The sequence below is a fragment of the Trachemys scripta genome, chromosome 20, assembly GCF_013100865.1.
Source record: "Trachemys scripta elegans isolate TJP31775 chromosome 20, CAS_Tse_1.0, whole genome shotgun sequence".
In the NCBI taxonomy this organism is placed as follows: Eukaryota; Metazoa; Chordata; order Testudines; family Emydidae; genus Trachemys; species Trachemys scripta.
In genome coordinates, this window is record NC_048317.1 from 6,939,903 (window position 1) to 6,952,787 (window position 12,885).

The window sequence follows — 12,885 nt, forward strand, 5'->3', positions numbered from 1 at the left end:
CCCAACCTCACTCAACCAGACCCCTTCCCACCCCCTCTCCTCCCTTCCCCGTACAGACCAATCCCTCCCCACCCCGCCAGCTCCCTTCCCGCCCCTCCCGCACTAGGGCGCCCCCCTCAGATCCCTTCCCCCACCGCCAAGGCACCGCCCCCCGCTCTGCGTTACTCTCACCCTTCCGCCATCTTGGACGCCTGACGTCACCAATATTTACTGACCTTTGACGCCAGAAGCCCCGCCTCCTGGGCGGGCTATTTTTAGCCACAGCCCAGTGGGGGCGGGTCATGGGACCCGCACCGGTAACGTCATTTCCTTTTTCACGCGGGGGTTCAGCTCGGCTTGGCACGGGTACGGTGGCTGCTGAGGGTCAAGAGAGATCGAGCGCTTAATATTAGCCACCACCAACCCGGGAACTAGAGCCTGGGGCCCCTGGTCCCCAGCGCCCACCTATGGCTGGGCCGCCCGGTGCTGTAGCGGGGGGTGGGCCCTGAGCGCCCAGCCCCACGCCGGGCGCTGCCCCGGGGTCCCCCCTCTCCACCCCCGCTGGGGCTCCCCAGCCCGGGCCCCCGCACAGCGCGGCGCCGAGCCCTGGGGCGGGGAGCCCCTGGCGCTGCGGAACCTCCTGCTGCGGGACCCCGCGCGGATCCGCTTCTGGGGGTGTTGCCTGGTTTGTTCCCATCACAGACACCCCCGGGGGTCCCCGCAGAGGTGGGGTAACGCTCAGTCTCCTGCCTTGGCCAGGCTGGTTTCTCAAGCCGTTCCCTAGGGGAATCCCGTCTCGTGGGAAAACAGCCTTAGGTGCCGGTCTTGTTTGGTACCCCCCTTAATATCTCCCCCTCTCGGGGCTGACTGCTGTTCTTCTAACATCAGGACCCTGCTTTTGCCTTTTAATTGTCCCACCTGGCAGTGTCCACCTGTCTCCCCTACATCTGGGCTTAAAGGGAAAGGGCTCAGGTATTCCTACCATCTGCTTCGGAAGAGCTCTATGTAAATTGGTTATCTTGTCTCTGTCACCAACAGCAGTTGGCCCAATAAAAGAGATTACCTCACCCGCCTTATCTCTCTAGTTTGCTTAACAGTAATATAACTTTTTATAGGCCATAATTACTGGTAGAGTGAAGTTGATCTGTCACAGCATCATCTAGGACTCCGGCACTGTGAGATTTCTTTCAGCAGTGGCCTCTGTGCCAGGCAGCTAGGGCCTCAGCCGAGTGCGCGTCCTCCGAGCAGTGACAGCTATGATCCCAGCGATGGGAGCGTCCTTGCAGCAGCAAGCTGCCAAAATCAACAAGGAATCCGGCAGCATGAGCTTCCCCACAGGAACTAGCCTGCCAGAGGTCGTTAGGATGGTGGTGGTGATAATTGTGTTGTTTCTACCATACAGCTTTCTGCTCTCTCTCTTTGCTGCAGGCAAACCTCATGTTCCATCTTCCCTCAGGGGAATGACTTCAATGGCCGTGCTTCTGTGTCAGCAAGAGCACAGCTGTGGTCCTAATCATTAGCTCAGAAGCACAACCTTGAGAGTGAAAAGAAAGTCCTAGAAACCCCCCCCCGACAGTGAGGCTGTGATGAAGACAAATCTCCCAGCACCCACAAAATGTTTGATTCACTAAATACTCCTATTCAGTGCATCCTCATGAAGGGCCTGATGTCTGATCCTGAAGTGCTGAGCGTGGGAGTTGGGGTGTTCGTGGTCTCAGGATCTGGCTTTTGGTTTCAGCTTACAAGTGAATTTTTGCATCCTGTACTTATGGACACTTGGGATCTTGGGCTAGGAAGGAGAGAGAGAAAAGGGAGACGGATGGTGCTTCATAAACATTTCTATTGCAGTGGTGATTGGACCAATTTTGCTGTGACCTTCTGGCTATTCTCTGGTTGCTTCAATATTGTGCCCAGTGGAAATGGCTCTGTGGTCACTGTGTCCAGAAAGCCCCCTTGCTGTGTTCTCATCACTTGGGCACAACTGTCCAATGCATTCTCACACACATACATACTTTGTTGAGTTCAGCTGCAATAGCCTGCAAGGGTTAAGAACATAAGAGGGTTTTTTTTCACTTATGTTCTTAAGGGTTGGGACCAAGTCTTTTAACTTTGTGCCCCAAGATGGAACAGTCTGAGGCAGCATAAAATGGAAGAATGATGGTCATATGGTGCTGGGGGAAAAAAACCTCCTCTGCAAAATATGAAGACAGGATGTATCTTGCCCTCCCCTCAAATGTTGTGAAGCAGCGTCCCAGGTTTTCTCAAAAAGAGAAAAGGATACTTTAAATAGCTCATCTCCATTGGGTTCTCTTTTTCACACACTGTCCTGGCACCAGAAAAGCAGCAAAGAGGGCCAGGGAATCTACAGAGCACACTGCAAAATGCCCCTACATACAGTATACGTTCATCCCCAGCTGCTCCTTCATAGGCACCAGTTTACACACATACACACACATTGGAAAGGTTACTAACTCAGTTCTATGTGTCCGTCACAATTGCTGGCTGCATTTACAACTGTCTCGCAACACCACAAATAACCGAACAAAACTAAGAAAGGCCAGTTTAGGAGAGAATTCCTTCCTCCCCCCAACTTGCAAAGGAACCCACCTGAGCCAGGGCAAGCCTGAGCAAACAGGTAAGTCCTGCAACATACCCTGCAGGTCAACAAATTAGCTCTGTCAAACCAATGGAGGAATTGGATTCCAGAGCCAAGGCCACTCACCCCACTGATAAAGCCCTTCTTCCAGCCCCCCGAAAGGAATTCAGACCTGGGGACTGCTAGTAATATGTCCCAGCTGATTTCAGGTGGTGGGATGATGCATAAGGAGCAAGGCTGTCCTGTGCTGGTAACAGAGGAGAACATGTTCACATTTGTGCTCCCTCTCTGTCTATATTCATGTGTGCACACACCCCGCTCCAGAGGGAATGCCTCATGCAGAACAGGAGACATGCTTGGCTATTAAATGGCCAATGAATTCATGCCATCTGCTTCAGATTACTAGCTGAGTGACAGCTTCACATGGGTCAGTGACTCTCATTATCCCAACAAGAGGCTGCCATGTGCCTGCATGTCAGGAATTGTGCTTAATTTTTTACACTGCTGATTAACTAGCGATTTCATCCTCTGCCCATCTGGGTGAATTTAGGGGGGATGGGGACTAGTTCACTGGACATTTGGGGAAATGTTGAATACTGGATTGCACAATGTTTGTGTTTCAAAGACCATGTGGTGCTATTAGATGCTGGCAGATTCCCAGGGGCTGTGCTCTTTATCATGCAAGTTATAAGTCATTGCTGCTACAGTCTCCCCCCATCCAGATCCTAAAGGTGGTGAGGACTGAGTGTTCATTTTACTGTAAAAACTAACTGAGCGTGTTTATCCCAGAACCTTGCTATGCTGGGGCATCATGTCTCCTTGTTTTTCTTCTCTCATGGGATGATTCTGGAGAGGTGACTAGGAGATGCAAAGGAACCAGGTGACATCTGAATTGCTGATTCCGCAAAGGGGCCTTTAGGCCATCCCTCCCAGCTGCCACCCTTGGCTTTTGCTTTTCAGGCTCACTCGCGTGATTTATTAAAGAGCCGTGGTTTACAAAAGGAGGCAGGCGTCCATGTGCACACTATCAAAACCAGTCCATAAATTTCCCTTTTAACAGCTTTTGTTCTGGAGACATCAGTCCCTTGGCTGGCCTAGGGCTCGTTAATAAAAATGAAGCCTTTTTGGAAACAGTTGTTGCTTGTATGATACATGAGCCCTGCAAATAACCATTGTCCCCAGTCCATCATTAGCAGGTTTTTCTCTTTCCTTCCCACCCCCAACCATTGAGTTGAAGCAGAAGTCTCTGTAATCAAGGCATGAAGTTTGGTCAGTTCTCAAAACCAGCTATTCCAGCACTAGCTAGATTTTTTTTCCAGGCAAATGAGGTCCTGAGCTCAGGGATATGTCAGTGACCTGAAGAATCTGAAGTAAAGATAAAATTAATAGTAATTAAAAGACATGCTTTTTTCGCTATAACTTCTATATCTTGGCCAAGGTAGAAGAAACCCCAGAGGCTCTCTGGGACTGTTTTTATTCTTCTGTCCTGTATAGCACTGAATATGTTGGCACTTAAACAACCAATAATCCAATACCGGGTTTGGGTGGCTGACTGACTCAGGAAATAGATAAATTGGCTAGGGAGTCTCCTCTTCTAGGATGCTGGTCTGAAGACAGTATATGTCAATAGTTACTGAGTTATTACCAGCTGTTGGCTGTTTGGTGGATCTGTGCCGGAATGAATCGGGTCTCAGAACCATTGCTAGTGGACATGTGCTCACGACCGCCACAGAGATTGATTCAGAGATTCCAAGGCCAGAAGGGACCATTCTGATAATCTAGTCTGACCTCCTGTATAACACAACCATAAAACAGTCCCAAAATAATTCCTAGAGCAGGTCTTTTAGAAAAACATCCAGTCTTGATTTAAAAATTGCCAGTGATGGAGAATCCATCACGACCCTTGGTAAATTGTTCCAACGGTTAATTACCCTCACTGTTAAAAATGTATGTCTTATTTCCAAGCTGAATTTATCTAACTTCAGCTTCCAGCTATTATACCCTTTTTTCTACTAGACTGAAGAGCCCATTATCACAAACTTGTTCCCCATGTAAGTATTTATAGACTGTGATCAAGTCACTCTTAACCTTCTCTTTGTTAAAATGAATACATTGAGCTTCTTGAGTTTATCTTTCGAAGGCATGTTTTCTAATCCTTTAATCATTTTTGTGGCTCCTCTCTGAACCAATTTATCATCATCCTTCTTGACTTGTGGACACTAGAACTGCTGGACGTAATATTTCTGCAACAGTTGCACCGGTGCCAAACACACAGGTAAAATAACCTCTCTATTCCTACTTGAGATTCCTGTTTATGCATCCAAGGATATCATTAACCCATTTGGCCACAGCATCACACTGAGATTTCATGTTCACCATGATTTCCCTCCCCCTAAATCATTTTCAGAATTACTGCTTCCCAGGATAGAGTCCTGCACTGTGTAACTATGGCCTACATTCTTTGTTCCTAGATGTATACCTTTATATTTAACCTTATTAAAACATACATTGTGTGCGCCCTGTTTATCAACCAATCCAGATTGCTCTGAATCAGCGATCTGTCCCCTTCATTAGTTACCACTCCCCCAAATGAGAACCTTTGTTGTCATTCTCAGGGACAAGAATTGAATCGGCCATGAAGAAAAATACCATTTCACCTCTATTGGCAAGCCTTCCATTGCAGAATGAAAGCACATTACTGGGACAGTATGAAGAACCGCATGAAGGAAGCCTGCTCAGTTGCTGCGTATGTTGTAGCTGACAGCTCAGCACCTATCATCTTCAGTATATTAAAAATAAGGAAATAAATCTGTGGAGCCTTTCCCCTAGTTACCGTTGACTATTGTATTTTTCTCCATGACACAGCAGGAGCAAATACAGTTGTTTGTTTTTTAAACTACATATTTTATTGGTTGAGTTATGAAAAATCCCATCGAGAAGCCTAGATGAGATGACAGCATCTGGCCTTCTCCCCAGACTTCTGTGGCCTTCTCCCCAGAAACTTGTGCTCCACCCAACGAATTGGAATCTGGTGACAATATCATAGGACTGTGCTATCTAGAGGAGAAGGAGTCTAGCCACAGAGATAATCCCACATTACTCCTTCTCAGATGCAGTGTGTGGCATCTGTTTGGGCTTCTAAGGAAGACACTCATATCCTCATGGATCAGACAAACTAAGCACCAGGGATAATGGTGGGGTAGGGAAGCCAGAGTAAAGTGGAGAATAGCTGGACACCACGATGAAAGTCAGAGAAAACCCATCAAACCTGATCTAAAGGATATGTTAAGACACCCCCTTGGCTATTAGCATTTGAGTGGGAGAACTATCAAGGACTCTAAGGGCATTGGAAATGGCTGCAAAACAAAGATTTACATAGTATTGTATATATTTGCCAGGAGTGATTTGAACACCAGTATAATTTCTCCTAGCCCACTCCTACCCCGACACCTACGCATTTCCAAAAATGTGTTAAATCAGAAATGCCCCCGCAGTGTTCAAATTCTGCCTTAATTTCACCAGACTTCTCCCTTCTCTGTACTCCATGGAGACCCCTCCTGCAACAACAGTACTGCAGTGTTGTACAGTAGTGGCCCAAAACACTAGTGTAAAGTGTGGTAATTTGGATCATTAGGGTTGAATGCAGCAGTATTTTAAAATCACTCTCTCTTCGGTGATATATGAACGGGAGACAGTAAGTGGGAAAAGGCCTTATGGCCACCTTATGTTATGATACTTTTATATCTCATGCAATGCTGGGTTGGCCTAAGTAAGTAGTATTCTGATGTTTATTATAGTAGTATGTAATAGTGAGAACTATCTAGTTTTGCAGGATTTGGTGCTAGTGATTCAACAGGAAGCATTGTTTCCTTTAAGTAAGTATTAAACCAATGGCCCAGAACAGCATCAAGGGCCCTGCTGGAGGAACTGTCTTTACAGATGAAATGTAAAACTGCTATCCTGTAATCCCGTTTCTGCAAGAGTAGGAGTGTTTAATCCCAGTACCCTGGTCAAATTCCAGATCAAGCAATTACTGTCTGCTTCCCTGAATCCCCCTGTAACTTCACATGGCTAACTCCTGCACTTCCTGCTTTAATCTGTCATGTAGAGCTCCTGTTCAGTGTTAAACACCTTGCTTGTTCTACCCCAGAGATGGCTGAATTTCAGAGGTGGGTGCAAGGTATGCATAGTTTATATATTTTTGTAAAGTGGTTTGGGAGTCTTCAGGATGAAAGGTGCTACAGAAATATAACAGATGATTATATGATGCATGTACAGGAGTTGAATTGAATCATCAGGGTGTTTTGTGAGCATTTCAGGAGATGATTAGAGGGTCCCAAAGTGAAGCTGAGCATATCTCAATGAGATACTCTGTCAGGCAATTCCAAGGGCCTTCTCAGCAGCATGTAATTAGACTGCAAAGCCATTTTTATAAAGAAAATAGTTATCGTGTGAAGGAAGGTATTTAGTTGACAGGGTTTTTTTTAATTATTTAACCCTTTCTTCTCCGATTCCTAAGAAGCTTAAATGCATTTTCAGGAGGCATCTTATATTGACCCCTTTGATTGATAGGAGAGCCGTAATTCTACAGCGCCTCACAGAAACGGGAAACCTCTCCAGACCTGTAGCTGAGTATCTGTATTTAATGGAAAGTGCTTCAGATTTATGCCACTCCTAAAATTCCCTTGGTTACAGTGCCCTGAGTTTGGGCTGTAGATTTGGAGGCCTTAGCAATCCTAGAAAAGTTTGCTGGTATAGCTATATCGGTATAGCTGTATTGGCAACCCCACGTAGTATAAACACCATTTATACCGGCATATGCTTCTGCCAGCATAGTTTATACAGTTGCCCAAGAGACATAAGCTATACTGCCAAAAGGACTTTTATGCTGGTATAAGGGCATCTACTAGGGTGACCAGATGACCCGATTTTATAGGAAAAGTCCTGATTTTTGGGTCTTGTTCTTATATAGGCTCCTATTACCCCCGACCCCATCCCGATTTTTCACACTTGCTGACTGGTTACCATAGCATCTACACTATCCTGGCATAGCTTTATTGTTAAAAAAATCACACTCCTAACCATTATGGCTTCAGTGGTATAAGTCTTACATGTTGACTAGGTCCTAATATGTTTCTAACATGGTTGCTAGCTGCAATCCTGATCTGAAATCTTCTTCTGAACATGTCAGGGGTATTGTAAAAGTCGAAGTAGATCAGTACTTCTGCCCACCAAAGTTTTTGAAAATTAAACAAATATTTACTATTTAAATACCTGTAGCCAGAAGGCATAAATCATCACATCATGGAGTCTGTCTATCTAGGTCAGTGGGTCTCAAACTTTTGTACTGGTGACCCCTTTCACTTCGCAAGCCTCTGAGTGTGACCCCCCCCCTAATAAATTAAACACCCTTTTAAATATATTTAACATCATTATAAATGCTGGAGGCAAGCGGGGTTTGGGGTGGAGGTTGACAGCTCGTGACCCCCCATGTAATGACCTCGTGACTCCCTGAGAGGTTCCGACTCCCAGTTTGAGAACCCCTGATCTAGGTACTATATGCCCATCAGTGAGGTATCTGACCACCTGTCCTGACACCATAAGAGTTCATATACTGTCTGAGCTCCAGAATACTTACTGCCCCAGGCCCATACCCTTGTACCCAGCCCTAAGTGTTAAGACACAGCAATTGTCCCAGCAATTACTGGCTCCCTGGATTACAGAACCCTGCATGCATGGGACATATGTATACAGTGCTAGTACATCAAAGGACTTGACCTGAAAGATAAGCATCAGAAAACAAGAAGAGTTTGAAAGACTGTGGAAAATCCCTTAATATTCAAGAAAGTCCACATTTCTCCGTGTGACTCTGAGCCAAAGAACACCGAACTGTAGCTCCCCTGTTTTTTGTGAAGTTCCCAACACTGAAATAATTTGAGTTTTGTCTGAGTGCTTGAAAAAAATGCACCTGAGATGGAAACTCTTCTTGTCAGGGAATCTGTTCTTTGCATGGCATATTTACAATGAAATATAAACACTAAAAACATTATCAACAAGTAGTAATTCTTCAAGATGAGCTAAAGTGGGATCGGGAGGTGCTTGGATATCTGTCAGATTCATTTGCCCTGTGTTTGATTTTAGGTTTATTTTAACAGCTATCATAAGCAATCATGGAGTAAAAGCATTTAGTAGACCCTTCAGGACTGTTTAAATTAAATCTAATATAAATTCCCAAGGCTTCTCTATGGGAAACTTTGGGATAATTGGTTTCACTTTCCTCCAAACCGTTCAGCTCTTTTCCTCTCTTATCCCAGCCTATCCGCCCCATTCTTCTCTCTCTCAATGAAACATTTTCTCCCAGCCCAAATGAAACTAAGGCACTTTCAAAATAGGAGACCGGTTGGCCAAATCCATTGACTAAGATGACCTATGTTTATTTTCAGTAAAAATGAAATTCCAGGTACGTTGCATCACAACAGCTACTCAAGAAAGGCAAAGCTACATGTCACAACGGAATGGCACCTGACTCCAACTCTTGTCTCGCCAGCCTTGGGGACTGTCCTAGGATTCCTGCTGCCTGCAGAGCAGGGGGAGGGAGACACCGGGATCAAACAACCGATGACAAACGGACATGGAGGTTTGGCTACAGAGCATGTCAGAGAGTCTTGTGGGGATAAGTGTCAGTTCCACGATCAGGAGGAGACTGGCGCGGTTTGGAAATGGAAGGACAGCGCTATGCCCCCCTCTCCTTGTCAGAGCAGTAGCAGTCCGGCACAGCTGTTTGCGTTGGGTCTCTTGTGTGGCCAGGGGAAGGCTCTGGCTTCACTTGCTGGCCCGGAGGCAGGACGGGGCGGCTGCCGTTCTTGGCAGCTCCTGGGGCCCGGCCTGGCATAAGGAGCAGAGGCAGGGCAAGCCGGAGTAGTGTCTGTAAAAGGGGCCCAGGGGCCCCGCTGCCGTGCGGTGAGTCTCTTGCGGAGCCGCTCGGAAGCCCAGGTACCCAGCCGCGGCCGCCACGGAGCAGGCGGAGGGCGAGGGGGGCAGGCTCTGCGCCCCGGCGGCGGGGGGCAGGGGGCGGCCCTGGGCAAGCGGGTGGCTGCGGGGCGCTGCGTGGAGCTCGCTCAGCAGCCGCCTCATCTCCTGCAGGGAGCCGCTCAGCGTGAGGATGTAGTTGCGGGCCAGCAGCAAGGTGGCGAGCTTGGAGAGCTTGCGCACCGCCGGCCCCTGCGCGTAGGGCATCACTTCCCGCAGGCCGTCCAGCGCCTGGTTCAGGTCGTGCATCCGCCGGCGCTCGCGGCTGTTCACCTTCAGCCGCTGCTCCTGCTGCGGGTCGTCCGACTGCCCCGTCCGGCTGCCCCGCAGCTTCCCCCCGGCCCCGGGCCCCGGCTGGGGAGCCGCCGGCTCGCGGCAGAAGGCTTCGAACAGGAGCTCGGGGCTGCCCGCTTCCTCCAGCTCCGGGGTCGAGGCTCTGCTGGAGGGGGAGGCCACATCGGAATCCATGGAGCAGCCAGAGGTGCCTGCCACCTGCTTCCCCCCCAGCAGCCCCACCGCCCGGCGCAACCACCGGGGGCCGAGTGCCCTGGGTCGGAGACAAACTTCCCTGCCTCCCCGTCCCCCTCGTGGGCTGGGCGAGTGTCGTGGGCTCCCTGCAGGGCCGGTGATTTATACACAGCCCCCGTCACAAAGGGAACAATGACGCCCAATCACCAAAGAGATTCGGCCCCTAAGGCGGCTACCGGGCCGCCACTTCCCCCCGTTACCACCCCCGCTGCTGACTCTCTCTGCAGCGGAGGGCTCTGATCCGCCCCGGAGCAGGCAGCGGGCAGAGCGCGACCAGCGGCAGCGAGGTCTCTGCCCATTGTCCTCCTCGTCCTCCAGCCGTGGGATTTGGCCCAGAGTCTCTGCACCAGGGCCTGGAAGGTCCAGAAAATGCTTTTGTCAAGTGAGCAGGGATAGTAGGGCAAGGGGCAGCCTGAGAGCTCACAAAGTGTCTGGGGAAGGCGTGGTGGGCATAGGACAAGGGTATCTTGGTCCTGAAACGTCAGGGAGGTAGGGCACTTTACCCCAGCTGGGGACCTGGCCCACTGTTTGCTGGGAAAGCATAGCCGGGCGTCTTCATTGTTTGCTCTGAACTGCACAGTTCTTCCCCCCAGAGAAGATAAGGGTGCTCCTGAAGAGGATGGCTGTGCAGAGTCAGGAAATCAGAGGCATCCTGCACTTGGGACTGTCACACGGCACCATGGTGTCCTCGTTGCCTGAGGCAATATCTTTTACTGGACCAACTTCTGTTGGTGAAAGCGACAAGTTTTCAAGCTACATAGAGCCAGAGAGCTCCTCTTCCGGTCTGGGAAAGATAATCAGTGTCACAACTAATTACAAGGTGGAACAGATTGTTAAGCATATGAAGTTAACACATGTTGCAAGAGACCATGCCAAATGAAATGGGCAGATAACAATCACTTAAGGACCTGTTCCACCTTGTGACACTCTGATTACCTTTCCCAGACCTAAAGACAAGCTCTGTGTAGCTCAAAAGTGTGTCTCTTTTACCAGCAAAAATTAGTCTGATAAACAATACTACCTCACCCACCTTGTCTCTCACATGTCCTAGGACCAACAGGGCAACAACAACACTGCCAAAACTGGTTTGTCATGTCTCACATTCATGCTGTCTACTCTCACTCCCCTTGGCTTGGGTTGTAGAATGCAGCAATAGCTGTCCGGCTGTTGAAATGTACAGGAATACATCACTGGGGTACACCCTATTTTCTTATTGAGCTTGCAGTGATGGGAAAGTAATTCACCCATAAATGGGTTTGTTGGAGTCCCTCCATGCAATACAGAAAAGGGACAGTAAAGATGGGCCTCAGTATCATCTGGGAAAGTAAGGGAATCTCGTAACCTTTATTGCTTTGGAAAGAATAAACCACCCACATGAAGTAGATGTGTGTTATAACAGGCACCTCTCCCCTCCCAATCCCCTTCTCATTATTATTTAAATTACAGTATCACCTAGAGACCCCACTGTGGTAGGCACTGTACGTACACAGAACGAGTCCCAAAATGCTTACAAGACAAAGTAGGATGGGAAATAGGCACAGAGGCTTACCCAAGCTCAGACAGCAGAACCAGGACTAGAACCCATGTTCCTTCCACTAGACCATTTGGCTGCCTTTCCTTTGCGGAAAGGTTCACTTTGTCAAGTTCAATAGGTTTTGAGTTTCGTGAAGAAAAAAAAAATCTTACAAACATTTTACAAGAGAAAACCTGTTTTTATCCTTAGGTCAACATTTGAGGTTGGAAAGCAATTGGGGACCTGTGTGAAACCGAGTTCAGTTCAGTTCTTAGTGAACAGGTGTCCACATCACAAAAATTACCACAGTATCTGTCACTAATTCATCTCTTAGTTGGCAGCCTCAGTAGAAAGTTCAAGGAACGAATGGCAATGGAGACTGAAGTCCCTTCTACCCCTTGGAGGGTCCTTCTAGGTTGCGGCCCGTTAGCAGGGCCGTGTGGGGAAGTTTGCACAGGGTTAACCTCTTCTGTGAATGAATAGAGGACTTCAGTCTACAGGGTTTTCAAAGCAGCACCTTCTACAATCAATTAATTCAGATGAATGAATGAATAATACATTTAGTTATAGCCACAAAAAGTGATGGCAAAAGCAACGGCAACTTTGTGCTCCATTGTTTATTTCCTCTCAAGGACCCACTGGATCAAATTCAATTACTTGACAAGTCAACAGCAAATCTTACTAGTTGCCATAACTTAAAGTGTTGCCTGGTCTCAGAAAATCAGTCTGGGCTCCTTTGGCTTCGAACATCATCATCAAGTGGAACCAACAATAATGATTCTGTAATAAGAATTCAGCTACCACTTTGGCTGATGTTGCAGGAAGGAGACCAGATTTCATCTTGTTCTTTGGCAGCAATGGTATACTGGCTCTGGAGTGCTGAAGACAATAAAATCTTCTTATTAGTACACTAAGCATATTGGGGTCATATTTAATATTAAGGATCTGTTTAAAAAAAGAGTTAATAAATGGTTCATAGAAGTTTTAATAAATCATTAATCCATTATTAGAGTTCAGAGTAGCAGCCGTGTTAGTCTGTATCCGCAAAAAGAACAGGAGTACTTGTGGCACCTTAGAGACTAACAAATTTATTAGAGCATAATCTTTTGTGGACTACAGCCCACTTCTTCGGATGCATATTAGAGTGTTCAACATATCAATACGTTACTAATAACCATGGTTTAAAACAATCTCTAATACCTTTATTGATGTGCTTATAACCATGTATAAAACATACCAC

The 12,885-nt window shown here is 47.5% G+C and overlaps 2 protein-coding genes across 4 annotated transcripts in view; both read right to left on the reverse strand.

Moving 5' to 3' along the window:
- BSDC1 (BSD domain containing 1) overlaps positions 1–298 on the reverse strand; it is an 18,893-nt gene extending 18,595 nt beyond the window's left edge. The window contains exon 1 of one of the 3 annotated variants that reach the window (XM_034753996.1): positions 216–298. In XM_034753996.1, the coding sequence (XP_034609887.1) occupies positions 216–283 (68 nt within the window). In that variant the 5' untranslated portion in view covers positions 284–298. Of the gene's footprint in view, positions 1–171 lie in introns of all 3 variants that reach the window. The other 2 variants (XM_034753998.1, XM_034753997.1) reach the window with 2 other exon arrangements.
- Positions 299–8,975: 8,677 nt separating this feature from the next.
- On the reverse strand, positions 8,976–10,193 carry LOC117868304 (oligodendrocyte transcription factor 2-like). The gene has a single exon (XM_034754155.1). It carries the CDS (start codon positions 10,070–10,072, stop codon positions 9,398–9,400), a length of 675 nt encoding a protein of 224 aa, XP_034610046.1. The 5' UTR covers positions 10,073–10,193; the 3' UTR covers positions 8,976–9,397.
- Positions 10,194–12,885: the final 2,692 nt, after the last annotated feature.

What these genes read in the sequence shown, in the direction of transcription:
- LOC117868304 (XM_034754155.1), bottom strand. Translation starts at nt 10,072, where the DNA reads ATGGATTCCGATGTGGCCTCCCCCTCCAGCAGAGCCTCGACCCCGGAG.